Below are 20,325 nucleotides of genomic sequence, written 5' to 3' on the forward strand. Positions count from 1 at the left end.
AGTCACCTAGTTTTGTGAGATCCTTTTAAGGCTCTTCACAGTCTGCTTTGTTCTTAGCTATTTTGAGCAGTTTAGTATCGTCAGCAAATTTTGCCACCTCACTGATTACCTACTTGAATAGGATTGTTCCCAGTACAGACCCTTGGGGAACACCATTTATTGCCTCTCTCCGCTCAGAAAAGTGACCATTTTTTCCTACCCTTTGTTTCCTGTCTTTTAACCAATTATCAGTCCAGGAGAGGACCTTCCTTCTTACCCCATGACAACTAAAGAGGCTTTCAGGAGGGACCTTGTCAAAGGCTTTCTGGAAATACACTGTATTCACTGGATCCCCCTTGTCCACATTCTTGCTGACTCCCACAAAGAACTCCTAACAGATCAGCAAAGCGTGATTTCCCTTTACAGAAACCATGTTGACTTTTTCCCCAACAAATCACATTCGTCTATGTGTCTGACAATTCCGTTTTTTGCTATAGTTTCAACTGATTTGTCCAGTACTGACATTAGATTTACTGGTCTGCATTAGCTATCTTCCAGTCATTAGGTACAGAAGATGGGTGCAAGGATAGGTTACAAGTTACAGTGAATAGTTCTGTAATTTCAGATTTGAGTTATTTTAGAACTCTTGGGTGAATCTCCTCTGGTCCCGGTGACTTATTACTGTTAAAGGTATCAGTTTGTTCCAAACCTCCTCTGACACCTCAATCTGGGACAGTTCCTCAGATTTGTCACTGAAAAAGAATGGCTCAGGTTTGGAAATCTCCCTAACATCCTCAGCTGTGAAGCCCAGACCAAAGAATTTATTTAGTTTCTCTGCAATGACCTTATTGTCTTTGATTGTTTCCTCTAGCATCTCGATCATCCAAGCTTCCTGCTTCTGGTGTACTTAACCAACATTTTGCTATTACTTTTTGAATTTTTGGCTTGCTGTTCTTCAAACTTCTTTTTGGTGTTCCTTATTATATTTTTTACATTTAATTTGACCAAGTTTATTCTCCTTTCTGTTCCTCACTAGGATTTAGCTTCCAGTTTTTAAACTATGCCTTTTTATCTTTCACTGATTCTTTTACCTGGTTGTTAAGCCACCTCTTTTGGTGCTCTTACTGTGTTTTTCCGTTTGGGTGACACATTTAAGTTGAGCCTCTATTATGTTGTCTTGAAAAGTTTCCATGCAGCTTGAAGGAATTTTACTTTTGGCACTGTACCTTTTTAATTTCTGTTTAACTAATCTCGCCATTTTTGTGGAGTTCCCCTTTCTGAAATTAAATGTCGTGTTGTTGGGCTGCTGTGGTATTTTTCCCACCAAAAGAATGTTAAATTTTATTACATTATGGTCACTATTTCCAAGCAGTCCAGTTATATTTACCTCTTGGACCAGATCCTGTGCTCCACTTAGGACTAAATCAAGAATTGCCTCTCCTCCTGTTGCTTGCAGAACCAGCTGCTCCAAGAAACAGTCATTAAAGGTGTTAAGAAACTTTATTTCTGCATCCTGTCATGTGGTGACCTGTAGCCAGTCAATATGGGGTAGTCAAAATTCCCCACTATTGTAGAGTTTTTTATTTTTATAGCCTCTCTAATCTCCCTTTAGCATTTCATAGTCACTATCGCTCTCCTGGTCAGGTGGTTGGTAATATAAAAATACTGCCCAGATGATGGGCAGAGAACGCACGTACAGGTAGGGCTTTTGTTTCTACTGGTGGTGCACATACACATGCCTCAGATGTACATAAAACTTTATTCTGCACATGGATGGGAAAGATTATAGGTGACATTGGCCAAGACCCCCTAATTCTGCTTCTCTCCGCAGGGATTTGGCTCGGAAAGACCGGAACGGCGCCTCCGATCCCTTTGTCAGAGTTCGCTACAACGGCAAGACCCAGGAGAGCTCGGTGAGCCGAGAGAGCAGGTTGGGGCATTGAATCCAGTGTGGGGAAAGGGTGGAAGCAGCCTGTGCTAGAATCAGCTGCCAAGCTCCCTTTTGCCGTTCCCTTCCCCATGGGGCAGGGGGACAATCAGCAGCATGGGCCATGTCCAGGGACAAGCAGAAGGGGGTTGCTCAGGGATGGATCCATCAGCAGTGGGAGGTGTGTGTGAATATCATTGGAACAGAGCGCTAGGAGCTCTATTCTGGGCACGTGTTCTGTTGCAATTAACTGGACGGCTCTGGAAACGTAATGTCGGGCCAGGGTCTGGCCCTTGTGTTTCACTTAAGGAGGCAACCTTCTGCGGGGGCGGAGCTAGGAGCCGTCTCTGTGACATTATTTCAGATCGAAGACAAACTGCCTCTTGCTTTTCTCTCCAGATGGGGCTGGCTGCGCTCCCAAGGCCTGACTGACCCAAGCTTTGGGAGGGTCCTGGGCCACCAGATTGCAGAAACGGTGCAGCGCGGCCCCATTTCTAGAGCCTGCTTGGGGCCAGCCCCGCGGCTTGGCCCTGGGGAACGAGGCTGACGTTGAATGAAAGCGTTTCCTTTATCAGCTGCAGCAGCTGCCATTACGCTGCACTGGGAGAGTTGTGTTGGAGGGCCCGGCCGCCCGGCTGTTCTGAAAAGTGCACCGTCCAGTGCCGGCTGGCGCCATCCATATCCAACCTAGGCCTCTTGGCAGTGACATAGTGCAAGCGAGTAAATTAGCTCCAGACGTGGTGGGCGCAGGGCTCTCTCCAGGTCAGAAACTCCCATCTAGCAGGCCAGGGAAAGTCCAAACGCTCCTTTCTGCTCTCTAGGAGTTCTGCCCAGCTGGGGAAGGGCTCTGACTGCTCCCCAGAACTGCGTCAGGAGGGCAAATGCTGGGAGGGAGAAGAACAGCTGAAACTAAAGGACAGTCTTTGGTACTAGAACAAACGGGGATGAACTGGGGCTGGAAGGGTTTCAGCCCACAAGAGGCGTGAGGTTCTGGAACCCATAGGAGTGGTGGGCACAGGAAACCTAACTGGTTTTGAGGCAGAGCTTGATACGTTTGGGAATGGGATTCTATGGGCTGCCTGCAATAGCAGCCTCCTTGGCTTGCTCCCTGCCAGTTTGGTGTTCCTGGATGGCAGACCGTACGTGCTAGCAACACTAGCAGCCCTCCTGTGGGAAGAAGTTAGCAGACTCGGACGTTGTGTGCCATTCAGGCCCAAAGTTTCTTTTATATTGTTGTGGTTTTTTTTTCCAAGAGAGGTTTTAGCAGAGCTAATAGGAAACAAAATGATTGTGCAGTTACAAATAACGAAAAACATCTGCATTGATGACCACAAATATCCCCTCAAAGATCATGAGATGGGCTTAAAACAATCATGTTCTTTTTATTGGCCTTTGGTGTTCTGAACGTTTGGGACATGTTTTCACCCGTGAGGACTAGAAACCTCATAAAATGAAAGCTGCAATTCCCCTATAATCAGCTGGCTCCAGGAGCTGGGGCTTTCAGTGAAATACCATGTGTGGCAAGACTCACAGTAACAGCAACGAAGGGTCACAGGACCCTTTATTGCTGTTACAGATCCAGACTAAGACGGCTACCCCTCCAATACAAGACTCACAGTGAAATTCCAAGAGTTGGTAACCCCGAGTCATGTAGGGAGTGGGGTTTAATGCTGAAGTTCAGGATCTAAACGTGCTGTGGTGCCTGCGACTCAAAGGCCTGAATTCTCAGTAGTGGTAGGGCCCCATTATACTACTCTCTTTTCCCTGCCAGGAGTTTGAGTGGTCTTAAATCAGGGATTCTTAACCTATGGGTCAGGACTCAAACATGGGTCCCAGTTAGATTTTCTAAGGGTCATGGGCTGGGGGGCTCTGAGTGACACGTGGCTCTTTAAGGAGCCATTTGCAGCTCCCGCCACTGCTGCTGCTCACTCCTCCGGCTCCCAGTCCCTGCCCTGCCATGCTGAAATGGAACTTTGTTTAATTGGTTTACTGGCCAGCGGGAGGGATCTGACTGTTAAACCAATTAAATTTAATCCCATTTCAGCACAGCAGGGCAGGGAAGCCTGCGCTTCAGGCAGGAGGAGGGAGTAGGAAAGCTCAGGGGAGCCACGCCGAGATGGCTGCTTGGTGAAGGAGCAGTAGGAGGCAGCAGAGGTGCTTGTGTGAGGTAGGAGGGCGTTTTGGGGCTGTGAGGGGTTTAAGCCAGAGGGTTGGTGTGGGGGATCAAGAATTATTCAAATAAAGTTCCTGGGGGAGAACCTCCCCACCCCCACCCCCCAGTTTTGAATTGCCTTGGGTCACAAAGTCTTACTGAATTGTCAGAATGGGTCTCCGTCTCGAAAAGGTTTGGAACTGCTGCCTTAAATGTAAGTGTGTGTTCACCTGAGTTACCTTTACACTCTGGGAGTCATTAACAAGACCTCAGTGTAACTAGGAAGCTGGGTCTCCCAAGTGAAACTGATTAGAGAAGCCAGAAGTGAAATTGATAAGCATAATTCCAAGGTCTGAAGAGCAAGAGGGGAATTTACAACAGCCAGGTGACCAATCAAAAGAGATCGGCCCCAAACAGCCCAGACTTCGTTACACAGCTGCATTTGAGTTTTGCATCTGCTGCCTCTTTTTCTGACCGGCTGCACCAAACCCCTCTGTTCTCACCCCTCCTCAGGGCCTTGAGGCCATCTCTGCAAATGCAGGGCCTGATGCTCTCTGCTCTGCACCTGGCTCGGTGTGTGACGTGAGAGGAGATGGGACTCCATCGGCATGGGTGTGCACCGACGCAGGCAGCCATGCAAGGTGCAGAGCCACAGAGAATTGGGTCAGGAATCCAGGCTGAGAAAATCAGATGCTGGGCTTTTAAATTCTTCCCACGTGGATAATCTACAGGGAAAGCTAACAGGATTTTAAATTCTTAGCCTTAATGGCCCTTAATCTGCAGGGTGACTCAGTGAGATGCCGTTCCCTGGTCCTGAGCTGTTGGTGTGGGGATCAGAGCCCGCCAGCGAGTGTGATTAAAGCTGTACTCTTTTTGCCTTTCCCGAAGGTGGTCAAGAAATCCTGCTATCCCCGCTGGAATGAGACCTTTGAGTTTGACCTGGACGAGTCAGCCACAGAGAAGCTCTGCATTGAGGTGTGGGACTGGGATCTCGTCAGCAGGAACGACTTCCTGGGGAAGGTGAGGGGCAACCACCACCAGCCTGGTGTTTATAAAGTCAGTCGGGTTAATATTAAATGAGCTTCTTTGATCAAGTACTGGGTTGTGAGTCAGAAACGTCAGGGTCCAGTTCCAGCTCTGCCACTGACTCTCTCTGTAGTCTCCGGTGAGCCATGTCTCTGTCCTGTGCCTCAGTTTCCCGCATGGATGAAATGGAGGAAGGATGGCCCAGTGGTCAGGGTGCTAGCCTGGGACTCAGCATGCAATGCCCAGTTGTGTCGCAGCCTCGCTGCATGACCTTGAGCAAGTCCCAGAGCATCTCTGTGTCTCCTCTGGGCCATGGTGATGCCAGCAGTCTTCCATCTCACAGAGGTGTTGGGAGGATAAAGGCAGCAAAGGTGGTGATGGCTGTAGATACGGCAGTGGTGGAATGTACCTAAGAGATTCTCGGGTAGAAGCACCTACGTCAGGTTGAAATAATTCTCCCTTCCTCTGTAAAGTGCTGCCAGCCCCTTGGCGAGGGCGGGTAGGAAGGATCGGTGCTTTCATGACTGTTTTCTCCAAAGCGCTGACGTCGTGGGATGGGCGGCGGGGTCAGATAGAAGCGCCTGGTTGTGGTTCTTGAGCTAAGTGCCAGTGCCCTGAGGACAGGCTACTCTAGGAAGGGGACATTCAAGATTTAAGCTCTGCTCTGGGTTTCAGTTCCCTCCTTGGTCACAGCCTGCAGGTGGGACTGAGGGAAGTCACCCAATTTCTCTGGGTCTCCTTTCTCCATCTGTGAAGCCCTTTCTCCAGCCCGTGTTTCTTGTGGGATACGCTGTTAGCCGCCTGGGGGAGGAACTCTCCAACTGTGTGCCCGGACAGCACTGTGGGGTCCCTGACCTCAGTTATCGCTTCTAAGTGCCATTGGAGTACATGCCGTTGGTGATGAGAATGAGCTACTGGTGAGACAAATAGCTGGTGGGACTGGCCAGACCTCTCCCAGGAGCGACTGGAGAGTGAATGTGCCCTGTGGTAAGCAGGTCAGGAGAGGATTCCGGTTGCCTTGTGCCAGCTTTCTTATCTTCTCCTCCTGCCTTCCTCCCTAGGTGGTGTTTCACATCCAGGGTTCACAGACCGTTCAGCAAGAGGAAGGGTGGTTCAGGCTGAGGCCGGATAAAGCCCAGCCCAGAGCAGACGAGTGAGTGTCGATACTCAGTTATGTTCTCGTGCAACGAAATGTACCGAGAATGCCTTGCTGTGCCGGTGATCCAGCAGGGGACACCCTCCTGCCTCGGCAGCGCTGATCCCACCCTCTCCGGGGCTTCCCCAGGAGCAGGGCAGGTGACTCGGAAGGGGGCGCTTTCCACTCTGCGTTTGTATGTCTGTGCTAGCCCTTCCGAAGGGGCGGGTGCTGTCAGAAGGTGCCTGTCCATGGCGTGTCTGCGCACCACGAGCGGACGGGTGTCCTCATGGCTCTGGACGTGCTCGGTATCTCGCCACTCTTTGGTTCTGTGCTCTGTCCCTTCCAGAGGCAACCTGGGCTCCCTGCAGCTGCAGGTGAGGCTTCGAGATGAGACAGTGCTGCCAAGCAGCTTCTACCAGCCTCTCGTCCAGCTGCTGTGCCAGGAAGTGAAAGTAGGGCCCAAGGTGAGCACACAGCTGGGAGGTTACTCTGCAGGGCACATGGCTAATATTTCCTGGCACCCCCTCCCTTCCCCACCCCCATTCAGAGCAGGAGTTCAGAGTCCCAGTTCCCTAAGGCTGTTCTGGCCATCGAATGCAGACCGGAGAACAAACCCAGCGATTGCAGTGTGGAGCCCTGTACCCAGCGATTTGAGCACCGAGTGTAGAGTGATGTCCAGGCTGGACATAGACGCCCAGTGAGGGAGAAGCGGCGGCGGCATCCCTTGGGAAGCTGTGCCAGTGGTTACTGCACGTGCTCACGCAGCACCGGCAAAGTTTTAAGGGCCTGTGTGAGGTACAAGGAAACGACTGAAACCAGCTACAGTCTAAATAACCTGTCACTGTCTGAGCGCTTGGTCAACCTCCCCTTGGCTCCTGCAGTGCTACGCGTGGCTCCTGGACTGGCACCAGGCGATGGAGCCTTTTGTGCCTGGGTTGTAGGGGCCAAATTATCATCCCTCTGAAACAAGCTGATCATCTCAGCCAGTTACATCAGAGATCAGCTCTGGGCACCTCGTCAATACCTCTCCTGCCACAGTGCACAGTCCTGCTGGATGAATTAACAGTAGTCTGTATCGTGGTAGCTCCTGGGAGCCCCCGTTGTGCTAGGTGCTGTACAAACACAGATGGCCCGAGCCAAAGCAGCCTATGGTCTCGCTGATGCCGTAAGGGGGAAGCTAGTATAACCCACACTAAGAGCGTGGTCGTTTTACGTGTCCAGTGGCCAGCCCACATAAGAGGGTAGCAGTCTACTACAGCTGGCAGCCAAGGGAGTGACTCCTGTAGCTCACATTGCAGAGGCACATGCTTTTCCTGCTGATGATACAGGGCTACAGACCCTGCTGTAAGGCCAAGTGGGGTTGGGTTCCTCTGCTCCACTGAAGCCTGTGATGGACAATGGGTTTCAGCAGAGCTGTAGCATCAAGAAAGCCCACTGGAACCCAAAGTGCCCTACCGGGGGGAAGGCCCCTTACTGCCTGGCTCCTGCATCCGCTCGCTGTAGCTCTCCCCTCTCTCCAGCAGGATGGGAAGCTTCACTTAATCACCCTGATCGACGAAACCATCACGGCAGAATGCAGGCAGGAAGTGGCCATCAACCTGGTCAAGCTCTTCCTTGGCCAAGGCTTAGCCAAAGAGTTCCTGGATCTGCTCTTCAAGCTGGAGTTGGATAAAACGGGTGAGGAATGAAGATGTTGGGAGGGGCCTGTGTTGTTACATGCCAGCGGCAAGTGGCCCTGGGAGACTCAGGTGGCCTGGGACCCTCGTGGGTAGAGCAGTGACTGGGATCCAGAAGCTTGGGGTTCTGTTCCTGGTTTTGCTGGAGGGCCTGGGACTAGTCATGTGCCCTTCGTGCCTCAGTTTCCCCTCCTGTAAAGCAGGACAATGCTCTTGGCCTCCTTTGGAAGATGCTGTTGGAAGAGCCAGGTGTTATGTGGCTGTAAAATTATCAGGCATTCACAAACCAGGTCCTCGATCGTGCACAGTGATTTCATTAAACGGCACAAGTGTTTCTAGTCCAGTGGAAGCCTGCTGCATGTGTCTGAGACAGGCAAGCTTCCCAAAAGCCAGGTGCAGGCCCTACAGATGGTCTGTGCTGTGAAGCTGCTTCTCCTCTTACTTATGCCCATGTGAATAAGGTGTCATGCCACCAGCTCTCTCCAGGGACCGTGTGTGTTGACCTGAGTATATGTATCAAAGTAGTGAGTGCAAAGAGCACCACCTTCTGGCCAGTAAAGAAAATGGGACGTTGTTCACACCTAAGATAACATTATTGGATGCTGCTCAAAGCCCAGCCCTGAATGAGTCATATATGGAGATACACATCTCATAGAGCTGGAGGGGACCTTGGGAGGTCATCAAGTCCAGTCCCCTGCCCTCTTGGCAGGGCCAAGCACCATCCCTTGTTTTTTCCACTTACCCCAGACCCCTAAATGGCCTCTTCAAGGACTGAGCTCACAGCCCTGGGGTTAGCAGGCTAATGCTCAAACCAAGCTGTGACCGCACTGGTGAGAAAGTGTGGTCTGGCTAAGGGGCATCTCTGGCCCCTGACACTGGAGGACTCAGCACCCACCATCCGTAATGGAGTCACCCTCACAATAGCCGTGGGCAGCAGGGCAGGGCTTTTATCCCCCTTGTATAGGTGGAGAATCGGGGTGCAGAGAAGCAAAGCGACTTGCCCCCAGTAAAGGAGGAAGCCATGGCAGAGCAAAGGAGCAGGCAGTAATTTTTGATGGGGGCCATTCCAAGAATCCGATAAGTGGCCCAGGGCTGCACTTTTCTGTGGCCGTGTTGGAAGGGGCATGTTAATGAGGCACTTTGGAACAGGTTGGTGAGGTGCTGACGTGAATATTCAGTGCCTCATTAGCATAACGGCAGCCAATTGGCTTTGGGAATAAGGGAATTTTGAAGCGTGGGTTTATTTCGAAGCACCCGTGTCTATAGGGCCAGTCTGCGTGTGGAAAGCAGCACTTTTGAAGTGCAGCTGGCTGCCATTATGCTGATGAGGCACTGCGTATGCATGTCAGCGCCTCGTTGACGTGGCCTTTCTGAAAGGGAAGAGCACACGGGGACATGGCCTGTGAGATTAAGGGAGGCGGTGCAGGGCCATGGATGGAGACTGGGTGCAGGGTCTGAGAGGGTTCGGGGTACAGAAGAGGATTCTGACCTGGGGGAGCAGAGTAGCAGGGAGTTGTGACTGGGGTGGGGGTGCAGGAGGAGTTTCGGGCCAATGGGAGCTGCAAGGCTTGTGCTGGGGGGCAGAGCCCCTCTTCAGGGACACGCAGTGCAACGACACACATGGTACTCACTAGCTGGCTGCTCGGAGTGGCTTGGGGGCAGGGGTGGCAGGCAGGGAGCCTGCCTGAGGGTCCCACTCGGCTGCAGGACATTGGTGGCCCAGGGGATTGTGTCGGGTCAGATCTGAAGGTTTTGTGGAGCAGAACCAGCCCGTGGGCCATAGTTCGCCTGCTGCCGAGTTTAAACCCAGGTCTGCCACACCTTGGGCTGCAGCTCTAACCACTAGACTCCTCCGAGTCAGGGGCGCTGCTCAGCAATTATCAGATTTTTTGCTCTTCCCCACCGCAGCCTTTTTCTCCCCATCGGCCCCCAAGTCTGTCACAAATGCAGGCAGGTCTGAGTCAGGCCTACAAACCTACCACATCTCCCTCCACAAGTCAGGGTGAATCTGAGTCCATTGTGCCAGCTCATAAGCGTTTCATGTGTCCACTGCCAAACATCTGATCATGCACAGAGCCCATGGACAAGGGGCTGGATAGCTCCAGAGTCTGTTAATGGTACTGAAGTGTAAACCAGGCCAAGCCCCCCTGGATCTGACACCTGCCCCCTCTTCAACTCTTGGGGTGTCTCAACTGGCACCAGGTGTCAGGAAGAGGTCTCTTCCCTGGGACAGGGCTTGGGGCCGAGGTCTGTGTATCACCTGGGGAATAGAGCTACCTTGCTAATGTTGTGTTGGGAGAAGGGATCCAGGTCTCCAAGTGGTCCTGACCACCCGAAGGCCCCCGAGGGTTGGCTCAGCTCGGCACTTAAGCTAAGTGGGAATGAGGTATCCGGACTCCCCCAGTGGTTTGTGAGTCTCTTTGTACAAGGCCCTGATGTGCGCATGAGCCACCTCCACTTCCGCTGGGCCCGTGCAGCTGGGCTGGAAGTGCTGGGAGACCTCTGGGAACGCTCTGACACCACAACAGGGATAAGGGCTGGGGAGTGAGGACAGAGAGGCGAGCGGGTAGGAAGCTGCGTCTTTCCAAGGCCCCCGACGAGCCAGTTCAGGTTCGACTTGAACTCAGTGAGGCTTTGGGTCATTTTCTTGGTCATCCAAGCGCCTGGCGGCTGAGCTGCCAGACACACCCTCTGTGCACCATCCGCGCCTAACCAATTGCGCTCCCAGTGACCCAGCCAGGGGCTGCAGCCCCTCCGCGCTCTCACAGGCGGCGCTCTTGTTTTCAGATGAGCCGAACACATTATTCCGGAGCAACTCCCTGGCCTCGAAGTCGATGGAGTCCTTTCTGAAGGTGCTGCCCCGTGCTCAGCGGCTGCGTGGTATACCCCTGAGTGTGCTGTTAGTCTTACAGTATCCCTGGATGCTGGGGAGGGAGATAACCTCCTCAATAATCGAGTCTGGCCCTCTCCTTCTGCCTTGAAACCAGCTCAGGGCTCAGCCCTGGTTGGGAGCAGAGCTGGGTCTGAACTGGAGCCCTGTGGGGGGTGGGAGACCTGGGGCTGCATCTCTGTAGCTGGAATCCACCTGTAAACCTGAGACCTCGTCCTCAGCAGCTTAGTAGGTTGTCCTTGGCCTGAGGGTTGCTGGGGCATGTGTGGAGTGGATCCGGCTGTAGCTTCCAGACTCAGGACTGTGCCCATATGCTGATGGCTGTGAATGCAGATGGGGAGGGAGAGAAAGAGAGGCGTGTGTGTCTGGGAGCCTCAGCTGTCTACTCCTCTGCCTGCCTCACTGGCCGCCCCTCCCCAGGTGGCCGGGATGCAGTATTTGCACAGCGTCCTGGGGCCGACGGTGAATCGAGTCTTTGATGAGAAGAAGTATGTCGAGCTGGATCCCAGCAAAGTGGAGATTAAAGACGTCGGGTAAGAGCCTGTGCCGGGCGTCGGGCAGCCCTGAGGCAGGTGATGAGAATGTCAGAAAGCGAGAGCCACCCAGGAACAAGGAGCTGATGTAGACTGACTGCCCTGGGTTCCACAAGGCGCCAGCCACGCTGCCCAAATCCCCACTGTGGTGCTGGAGCTGGCAGCGGTCCCAGCATGCGGTGGGGTGAGCCTGGTATGCTCCTCTGTTGTAACTCCCCTGTAGACTTCACGCAAGTGAGCTCAGGCCAGGAGCTCTGAGCCAGAGTGTCAGCATACGTCCCCACAGCAACCAGACGCCCAAGGCAGCAAGGCAGCGCTTGGCTCAGCTGACAGGCTCCTGGGGCCTGCGCTGCAGGGCTAAGAGCAGTGTAGGCATTAGGACCCTTTCTTGCTGGGTTTCAGAGCCCGAACATGGGCACAGCTATTGGAAGCCCCACAGTGCGGGCCCAGTCAGCTGACTCAGGCCCTGAAACTCACTGCCAAGGGCTGGGGGTGAGGTTTGCTGTGTAGAGATGGGTCCGAAGGGGCCAGGGCCTCAGCTGGGGTCATGTGCCAGTGCTCCACCGAGGACAAGGGATCTCTGCGGACTGACACCAGCTGAGGCTCAGGCCCTAGAGTCGCAGTGCGGATTACAAGCCTGCCTTGTGCTCCCCCGCAAGCTGAGCGTTCTTGTAAAGCCTGTGCCTCCCCGGCTGCAAGTCTCTCTCTGTTCTGGGCCCCTGGAGGGAAAAGAATGGTAGGGCTAATGAGGAGCCCAAACTGGGCCTCCAGCTCCTACTGCTCACTTGGGGTCTCAGGCCACACAGCTGCCGAGGGATGCACTGACGAGCTAGGAAGAAGGGAGTCTGCGCCCCGCGTGGTGAGGAAGGGCAGCAATCCCTCCTGACCCGAGCCGGGGCCCAGCACGTGTCCTGAAGCATGTGGGCTGGCAGCTCAGTCCCCAGCTGTGTGGCTGCCGAGACCCCTCACACTTATATATATGGTCTCCACCCCATGTGTTCCTGGCCGTGTCCGTGCGGCTTGCCTGCAGGTGCTCTGGGCTGCATAGGTTCCAGACCGAGAGCGAGGTGATCCAACAGAGCACCCAGCACCTCCAGGCCTACCTGACGGACCTACTCATCGCCATTGCCAAGTCGGTGAGAACGTGTCCCACCACCGTCCGCGCCACCTTCCGGCAGCTCTTCAAACGGGTGGAGGAGCGCTTCCCAGAGAACAAACACAAGGTCAGCGACCAGGCCCTCCCCTCTCCTCCCCTCCCCTCCCGTTCTGGCTCTGGCTCTGTGATAACAGGGAGCCCAGGGGAGCCAGCTGATGTCGCCCAGTTAGGAGGCGCTGCAAGAACTGGGATGGCCAATCCCCAGAGCTGGTGGTTATTCCAGTGTTTGTATTTACTTAGCTAGCACAAAGCAGCTTCTGTGTTACCTTATTGACTAATCAGAAACCCAGCTCTGCCAGCCCCAGCAGATGCGACACATTCGCTGCCAGCCTGATGAATATTTCAGACCTTATCCCACATACAAGCTTAGAGGCAATTCTTATTAACTAGACTAAAATGTACTTTAAAAAAAGAGAATTGGTTAAAAGATCAATGTACGTTCAGACATGACTTCAGTTCTTCTGATCCTGTAATCGCAGAAGGATCTTTTCAGACCAGTCCAGAGTTACTAAGTCAATGTCTATTGTAAAGGAACCAGGATCTCCTGGGATCGCATCCTTTATGGCTTGCAGCTTGCCCTGCAAGCATCCAAGCAGAGAAAAGATAAAAAAGGATCCAGTCAAAAGGGACTTTATGCCTTTAGATCACAATAAGCTTTTAATGTAACCTTCCATCTCCCAAACACTTATGGCAATTAGCACAAGGCAATTTAGCCCCTAAACATTTCACATATAGTTACCACAACCTTCCAAGAGACACACAAACTATAATGACACTTCACTCAACTTCCATCATAAATGTTAATAGTCCCGGTCTGATCTTGAATCAAAGCTACAGTACCAGACAAGGGTGGTTTGCTCACATCAGAAGACTTGAGCAAACATGGACCATTTGACCAACAATGCAGGTTTGCATTTCAAAGGTCTACTCTCGCCCAAAAACAAGAGTCCTGTGGCACCTTATAGGCTGGGTCTGCATAGAGCTCTGCTCAGCACCACTGCTGGCACACCTGTGCAAAGTGAGCTTCTCTGGACTGCAAATGGCTGCTTGTTTGCATACTCCCAAAGCTCATTACCAGAGCCACGCGAGAGTTCGGTGCCAGCAGAAGGGGGTGCCGACACTGCAGAAGCCTTGTGGAAGTGCCTCTGCTGGCTAAACGCCCCCCTCTGTCGCCAGTCCCTTATGCCTCAGACTCAGGTGCGGATCCAGACAAACTCAGACTTTGGCCTGGCTGGATCTGCCCTGCTTGCAGTGTTCCTGGGACTGCTGAGACCTCGGACTGCTCTGGCCCAACTGAAGAGACGCACACATGGGGCCGCTGTAAACGGGGCTGCTCCAGCCGGGCCAGAGTGCCCCCAGCTTGCGGTGCTCCCAGGCTGGGCTGCTGCAGACGGGGGTTGCTCTGTCTGCACTGGAGCATCCTCTAACCACAGTGGTGCTGCAGACAGTGATGCTCCCTAGTCCCCAGTGCATCACCAGCAGGGCCACCCCTGCCCCCATGCAATCAGGTAAACCACTAAACTGAGAGTTTAGCTGGCTAACCAATTCCGTGGAATTTTCCATCCCTCGTCTGGGGGGAGGTAGGGTGCTGGAGCAGCCTGGGAGGGGGGCACAGGAGTGGACTGAGGGTGGGGTGCCTGGAAGGGTGCAGGTGTGAGCTGGGGTTGGGGTGTCTGGCCAGGGAGGAGGGGGCAGGAGTAAACTGGAGCTGGGGGGGAGGGGGTTCAGGAGTGCACAGGGCCTGGGAGAGCTGGGCGGAGGGTGCACAGGAGAGGGACGGGGATGCAGGAGCTGGCTATGAAGGGAGTAGGGGGCACTCCCCTAGCTCCCTGCCACTCCCAGGTACCGCCCTTCATTGCTCCTATTGGCCAAAATCTGCCCAATAGGAGCAGTGGGGAAACCCTCCCACAAGCAGTTTCCAGCACCACGTTCCCCCGGCCAGCAGGAGGGGAAGCGGCAATGTGCAGCACTGCATTGCTTCATCCCCACATGCCAGATCTGGCCCGTGAGGCTCTGGGCTCCCTACCCCTGCTGAGATACTGGTTTTGCATGAAAAGATATTGAAGTTGCCTCTTCATTGGCTGGGGCTTTGGGCTTGTGGATTGCTTATTTAAAAAAAACTAGTCACCGCGTGACAACTGGATGCTTTGTGCGCACGGCTGTGCTTCAGCACAAGTGTCGGGGGGGTGAAAGTAGAGCATAACTGAGTGCTTCTGGAAAAGGGAGTGGGGTAAAAAGTACCATATTTTCTTTAAAAATTACCTGGGTAAAGTTAAGGTATCACAAAAATAAAGTGCTTCAGTAAAGTACCAATCCCGGGGAAACGTGCTTGAGTAGTGTAAGTATTTCTATGGAGTTCCTTTCCAGCCCTGAGCACTTAGAAGACTACCAAAATGATTGATTAAGTGCTGAGCTTTCGTGGGACAGACCCACTTCTTCAGATCTGGAAGTTCTGATAAAAGTAAATTGGCACAACGAGAATTTAACAGAACGATAGGAAAAAAAATGAAGTGAAAACTGATGAGTCAGCTACACAGAACAGGAGGGGCCGGGGGCGGGGGGGAGAAAATTACTTCCTGCAAGTGTCTGTTAGATTAAGTGAGTTGTCTGAGGTCACTACGAATATCAACGATGGGAAAACTGTCCTCGTAATGCACAAGGTAATTGCTCTCTTGATCGAGACCCAAGCGTAAAGGGTCAAACTTGAGAATACACTCCAGTTCCGATGTCTCCCTTTGTAATCTGGTGTTAAAGTCTTTGTGTTCTAGGAAGCAGGTTTTCAGGTCGTGGCTGCTCTGGCCTGCTCCACTGAAACGCTTGCTGACGGGTTTGTGTGCATACATAGCAGCACTGTGTATTGGACAGACCGGAGAATCACGTCACCAAAGAATGAATGGACGGAAATCAGGCATTAGGAATCTGACCACACATCAACCCGTGAACGCACAACAGGGGTGTTTGCTGACATTGCCGTACCATCCCCCAGGAGACCTACGTGGCTGCTATCGGTATTTAATTTGCATTTCCTTCTCCATCTCCCTGCTGATATCTCCTCTCCCTGGCCCCTCTCCTCCTGCAGAACGTGAGGTTCATTGCTGTCACCAGCTTCCTCTGCCTCCGTTTCTTCTCTCCTGCCATCATGTCCCCCAAACTCTTCCACCTGCGGGAGAAGCATGCAGATGCCCGCACCAGTCGGACCCTGCTGCTGCTAGCCAAGGTAAGCCCCAAGCTGCCCCACGCTGTGCTCCGTGGTGAGGGGGCCATTCTGTGCCCTTCAGGGACCTTGTCAGCACTTCCCCATGCAGTGTTTCCAGCCCACTGAGGGGCTGGGGTGGGAGCACAGGCAGTATCCCTCAAAGCCGCCTGCTGCTGGATGCAGGCAGCATCTTCTGCCTGCAGACTGAGTATCATGCTCCCGTTGGGGTGCGGGGGGCAGTGGGATTGACCGGCCTTCCTGTGGCTCTTTGATTGAGCCAGGATATTAAGAGTGACTCCAGGCAGCAGGAGGCCACATCAGCCAGTGAGAACCAGCTGCCCAGTCTCTACAGCAGGGGCTGATCGGGGCTCCTGGGTCTGTTCCTGCCTGGACCCCAGACTGGACGGGACTGCGCTGCCCTCCTTGGTACTGTGGGCAGCTCAGGCTTCCCTCTCCTTTGGTGCCAGGCTATCCAGACTGTGGGGAACATGGACGCTGCGACGAGCCGGGCTAAGGAAGGCTGGATGGCCCCTCTGCAGCCCACCCTCCAGCAAGGCATCTCCCAGATGAAGGAGTTCATCACGAAGCTCATAGACGTTGAGGAAAAAGCAGGTGACTGGACCTGCTGGAGCCCCATTTGGGGAGGGATTTGCTGGCCTGGCTTGTGGGCTAGAAGCACAGTGGCTTTTGAGCCCTTAGGAGGACAGTGGGATTCCCTCTCTGTACTTAGCCGAGCGGGATAGAGCCAGGACGATCAGCCTGGGATCAATGCAGTGATCTGTGTCACGGGTCAGGGGACCTGTATTCCAGCCCCATGGTTCTGCAGTGACACCGCTTCCTCGCTTGGGGCCCCAGACATTCCCTTTCTTGAGCAGAGACGCACACATCAGGCTCCCTTTTCTGGGGTTCCCCCCGGCTGCACAGTCCCCCTAGGCTGTCCGAACCCTTGCAAGCCAGGCTGTCCACAGGCCAGTGTGTGCACTTTGCTTCCCCTGCAGAGGCTAGGACAGGAGAGTTCCCCACTGTGCTCAGGGGCCATGTATCGCTCTCTGAGCAAGCACGCGGGTGGAAACTAAAGGAGCCTACGTGCATGCTAGCCTGTTTCCCAGAGACCTTTCCCAGCTGCAGCCAGTCCTCCACCCCCCAGCCAGGGGCTTCTCTGTGCTCACCAGTTCATGGCAGCCTCCGTGCATTTGCAGTGCTGGATTCCTAAGCAACTTCACCCTAACTCAAGAAGGTTTTCCGGGGACAGCTGAGAACTGCCCTGGCTGTCCCTGAGGTCCCTGCCTGCAGGCAGAGTGCTCCACCAGGCAGGGCAGCGCCTTGGGAAGAAGACCTAGGGGCTCAGCCCAGCTGTGCTCTGAGCCCTGGTCAGGAAGTGGGACTAGCCCTGGTGCTCACTGCTCTGAGGGGCTTGGAGGCTAGCGGTGGGCTGGTTCTGAGGGCGACCCTCTTGCTTGCAGAGGTGGACCTGCCGAAGGCCCAGACCCTGATTGTGAAGGAGGGGCCTTTATTCATCCACAAGAGCAAAGGCAAAGGGCCGCTCCTGTCGTCCTCATTTAAGAAACTCTACTTCTCCCTAACAAGCGAGGCCTTCAGCTTTGCCAAGACGCCCAGCTCCAAGGTGAGGGGGATGCGCCTGGCCATTGGCTGGGATGGTTTAGAGGATGTCCCCATGAGGGGCCTGTCTCAGAAAGCAGCTGCTGGTCCCACATCTTGGGTCAGGCTGTGCTGAGCATGGAAGAGAGGGTCCGTGAGGGCCCCAGGTGGAGGCCCTGCTCCACCTGGACTAGGCGGGTAAATGGAAGCTGCTTTTCTGCTCAGTCCCTGTCCCAGCTTCTGCAGCCATCACTCCAGCGTCCCAGCGAGCCCCTGCAGTGCTGTGCTCTAGGAGAAGCCAGGGCTGGGCTGGAGGGGTACCTGTCCCCTGCTGGACCTGGCAGCAGCACACAGCAAAGACTGCTGGTGTGTCTGTGGGGCAGGGTACTCTCACGCTGGTGGGGCTGGGAGCAGGGCTCGGGCCTGTGCTGCCGTTGCCCAGCTGTGAGGTGGTGCTCATCTCCTGGGGGTGGGGTTGGGAATTCCAGAACTTGTGCAAAGGGCCTCGAGTGGGGGCCTGGCCGGGGGGAGAGAACTGCCCAGAGTCATCCCAGAGCCTTGAGGGCTGCTAGAGGGCTGAAGGGAAGAGGGGGGCTGCCCAGATAACCCGGCCTGACCTGCCGAGCGTGGGTCAGCAAAGCACGGCCAGCCATTCCTGCAGCACAGGGATCTGCCAGCGCCGGGATCTGCTCGCATCACTCCTTGGTCATCTCTAGCGCCTGGGGGCCGGTCAGCATGGAGCCAGCATCAGACTGAGTTTTCTCCTGCGAATCCCCCTCCATGGGGTGATGGCGTCTCCCTGGGCATCCCATGGGGGGGAGCTCAGACCTCGGGTTCGCTTAGGGGGCCAGCTCTGCTTGGCTGCTCTACCCCCTCGCCTGCCTGAGGTTTCCATGGTTCTTGCCCACCCCCTTTCAGAAAAGCTCCTTTATCTCCTTGGCCAACATCCGGGCAGCCGAGAAGGTGGAGGAGAAAAGCTTTGGCAGCTCCCATGTGATGCAAATCATCTACACTGACGAGGCGGGACAGCTGGAGACGGCCTATCTGCAGTGCAAGGTGGGAGGATCGTCCAGGCTGGGGGTGGTGGTGTCTGGTCAGGGAGTGGCTGATGCGTCAGACTGTAACCAATGGAGGAAGAGGCTGCTCGGGAGGCTGGAACGCCTGGGCCTGGCAGGGGATGTCAGGGGTTCTCTCCTGTCCCTGCGCTGCAGCGGGACAGGGGAGTCAGGACTCCTGGGTTCCATGCCCGCAGACTGGCCACACAGCTGTGTGGTTCCAGCACAAGGCTGCGAACAAGGGAGCGGTGGGACCCAGAGCAGAAGCCTCGGAGCCACAGGGGTGCCCAGTTCTGGGGCCAGCCGGCAGCAAGAGGGTTGTATGCTGGGCTGCGAGGGGTGGGCACTTCATTTGCCGAATGTTTCGAGGAGGAGACTTTGGCACTGGGTGGTGAAAGCACTCGTGCGACGCACGGCTGGCACTCCACCGCTCAGCCCCTTTGCTGCACTCCCAGCCTGGTGCACTACCGTGAGGGGCAGTGCCAGGGGCGGCGAGGGGGACCCTCTGATCAGTCACTCGCTGAGCATAGGGCAGCCCCCACTGCGTGTCTCTGTTGAAGTGCGTCAATGAGCTGAACCAGTGGCTTTCGGCCCTGCGGAAAGTCTGCGTTAACAACCCAGAGATGCTGTGCTCCTATCATCCCGGAGTGTTCAAGGGAGACAAATGGAGCTGCTGCCACCAGAAGGATAAAACAGGTACTGGGCCTGCCTGGCCTCCTGCCGGCACAGGGAAGGAGTAGTCCAATGATGAGAGCCAAGGGACCCTACAAGCCCGACTCACTCATGGGTCTGTGCTTCTGCCACTGCCTCACTGTGTCACCTTGGGCAAGTCACCTGACCTCTCTGTCCCTCCAGAGCCCCATCTGTGAGACTCACACCTGGCTCAAAAGTGTCAGGTGGGCAGGTGTTATGGGCTCCCTCTTGTGCCTGACCCAGCCGAGAGGTGTGTGTGGTCAGCTTGTGTGTTCAGCTGCAGAGCTCCCTGCTTCTCCGTCCAGAGGGCTCAGAGCACCTTAGCTAAGGGCCTGGCCACACATACAATGTGCAGCTGTGCCCCTGGAGCACTTCAGTGAAGACTTCTACACAGATGAGAGAGCTTCTCCTGGCAGCATAGGTGCTCCACTCCCCGAGAGGTGGTAACTGTGTCTGCAGGAGAAATGCTGTAGCACTGCCTAGGCCAGGAGTTCAGTGGGTAGAACTGCAGGGCTCCGGGGTGCATGATGGCACCAGGCTGACATAGGTCTGTAGGGTAGAGCAGGGCTTCGATGCCAGAAAAAGGCACACCAGGACACTATCCTCTGGGGAAGCCAGAGCAAGGGGAGGAAGATGAGTTCCAGAATGGCTACGAGAGGGTAGTTCAATCCAGGGGCTCCTAGATCCACTGGAGGGCGCCACTCAGATACCAGCAGTCTGCCTCTCCAGTGCACCTCCAAGTAACCTGCTGTGTCCTGGCCGCTCTCGCCTAGGTTTGGGATGTGATAAGACCCGGCACGGAGTCACTCTGCAGGAATGGAATGACCCCCTGGATCCAGATCTAGAGTCTCAGTTAATTTTTAGGCACCTGTCTGGAGTGAGGGAATTAATGAGGTGAGTTGTTTGGTTCATGTGGCATGATGGGGCTGTTTCCCTCCAGGAGTTTGCACCCAGGGATCATCACTGTTTGCGTCTGCAGCTCCATGCACGTTCCCAGGGATTCTGACTAAAGCCAGGGTGACAGCAACACACTGTAGGCCCCTCTGCACTGATTTGCCACCTCCGTGGCACTGCATGGGAACGTTCTTGGGTTCCAATGCAGAAAGAGGTTAGACAATGGAATCTGGGGTAGGTCCCATCTAGCTTATCCCCAGGCCAAGACTGTTCCCTTCAGTCTGTGTACCAGTTCTGTCCAGTCCAATTGAAATGTCCTGGGCAATGGTGAAAGCCCCACCATGTTCCTTGTGAGGTTCTTTCATTATCTTAATGAACCTCAGTGGGAGAGAACTCCTCCAGACACTCCTC

General features: G+C 54.5%; 1 protein-coding gene across 2 annotated transcripts in view; it reads left to right on the plus strand.

Moving 5' to 3' along the window:
• The window catches only part of LOC142023014 (ras GTPase-activating protein 4-like), a 62,128-nt gene that overhangs the window by 38,384 nt on the left and 3,419 nt on the right, over window positions 1-20,325 (plus strand). The window contains exons 6-19 of one of the 2 annotated variants that reach the window (XM_075013514.1): window positions 1,811-1,892; window positions 4,947-5,078; window positions 6,146-6,237; window positions 6,569-6,686; window positions 7,746-7,899; window positions 10,686-10,750; window positions 11,209-11,321; window positions 12,352-12,544; window positions 15,557-15,694; window positions 16,141-16,285; window positions 17,137-17,297; window positions 18,191-18,328; window positions 18,888-19,023; window positions 19,794-19,914. In XM_075013514.1, coding sequence (XP_074869615.1) covers window positions 1,811-1,892; window positions 4,947-5,078; window positions 6,146-6,237; window positions 6,569-6,686; window positions 7,746-7,899; window positions 10,686-10,750; window positions 11,209-11,321; window positions 12,352-12,544; window positions 15,557-15,694; window positions 16,141-16,285; window positions 17,137-17,297; window positions 18,191-18,328; window positions 18,888-19,023; window positions 19,794-19,914 — 1,788 coding nt within the window. Of the gene's footprint in view, window positions 1-1,810; window positions 1,893-4,946; window positions 5,079-6,145; window positions 6,238-6,568; window positions 6,687-7,745; window positions 7,900-10,685; window positions 10,751-11,208; window positions 11,322-12,351; window positions 12,545-15,556; window positions 15,695-16,140; window positions 16,286-17,136; window positions 17,298-18,190; window positions 19,024-19,793; window positions 19,915-20,325 lie in introns of those variants that run through there. The other variant, XM_075013512.1, reaches the window with a different exon arrangement.

The sequence above is a fragment of the Carettochelys insculpta genome, chromosome 19 (genome assembly GCF_033958435.1).
Source record: "Carettochelys insculpta isolate YL-2023 chromosome 19, ASM3395843v1, whole genome shotgun sequence".
Classification (NCBI taxonomy): Eukaryota; Metazoa; Chordata; order Testudines; family Carettochelyidae; genus Carettochelys; species Carettochelys insculpta.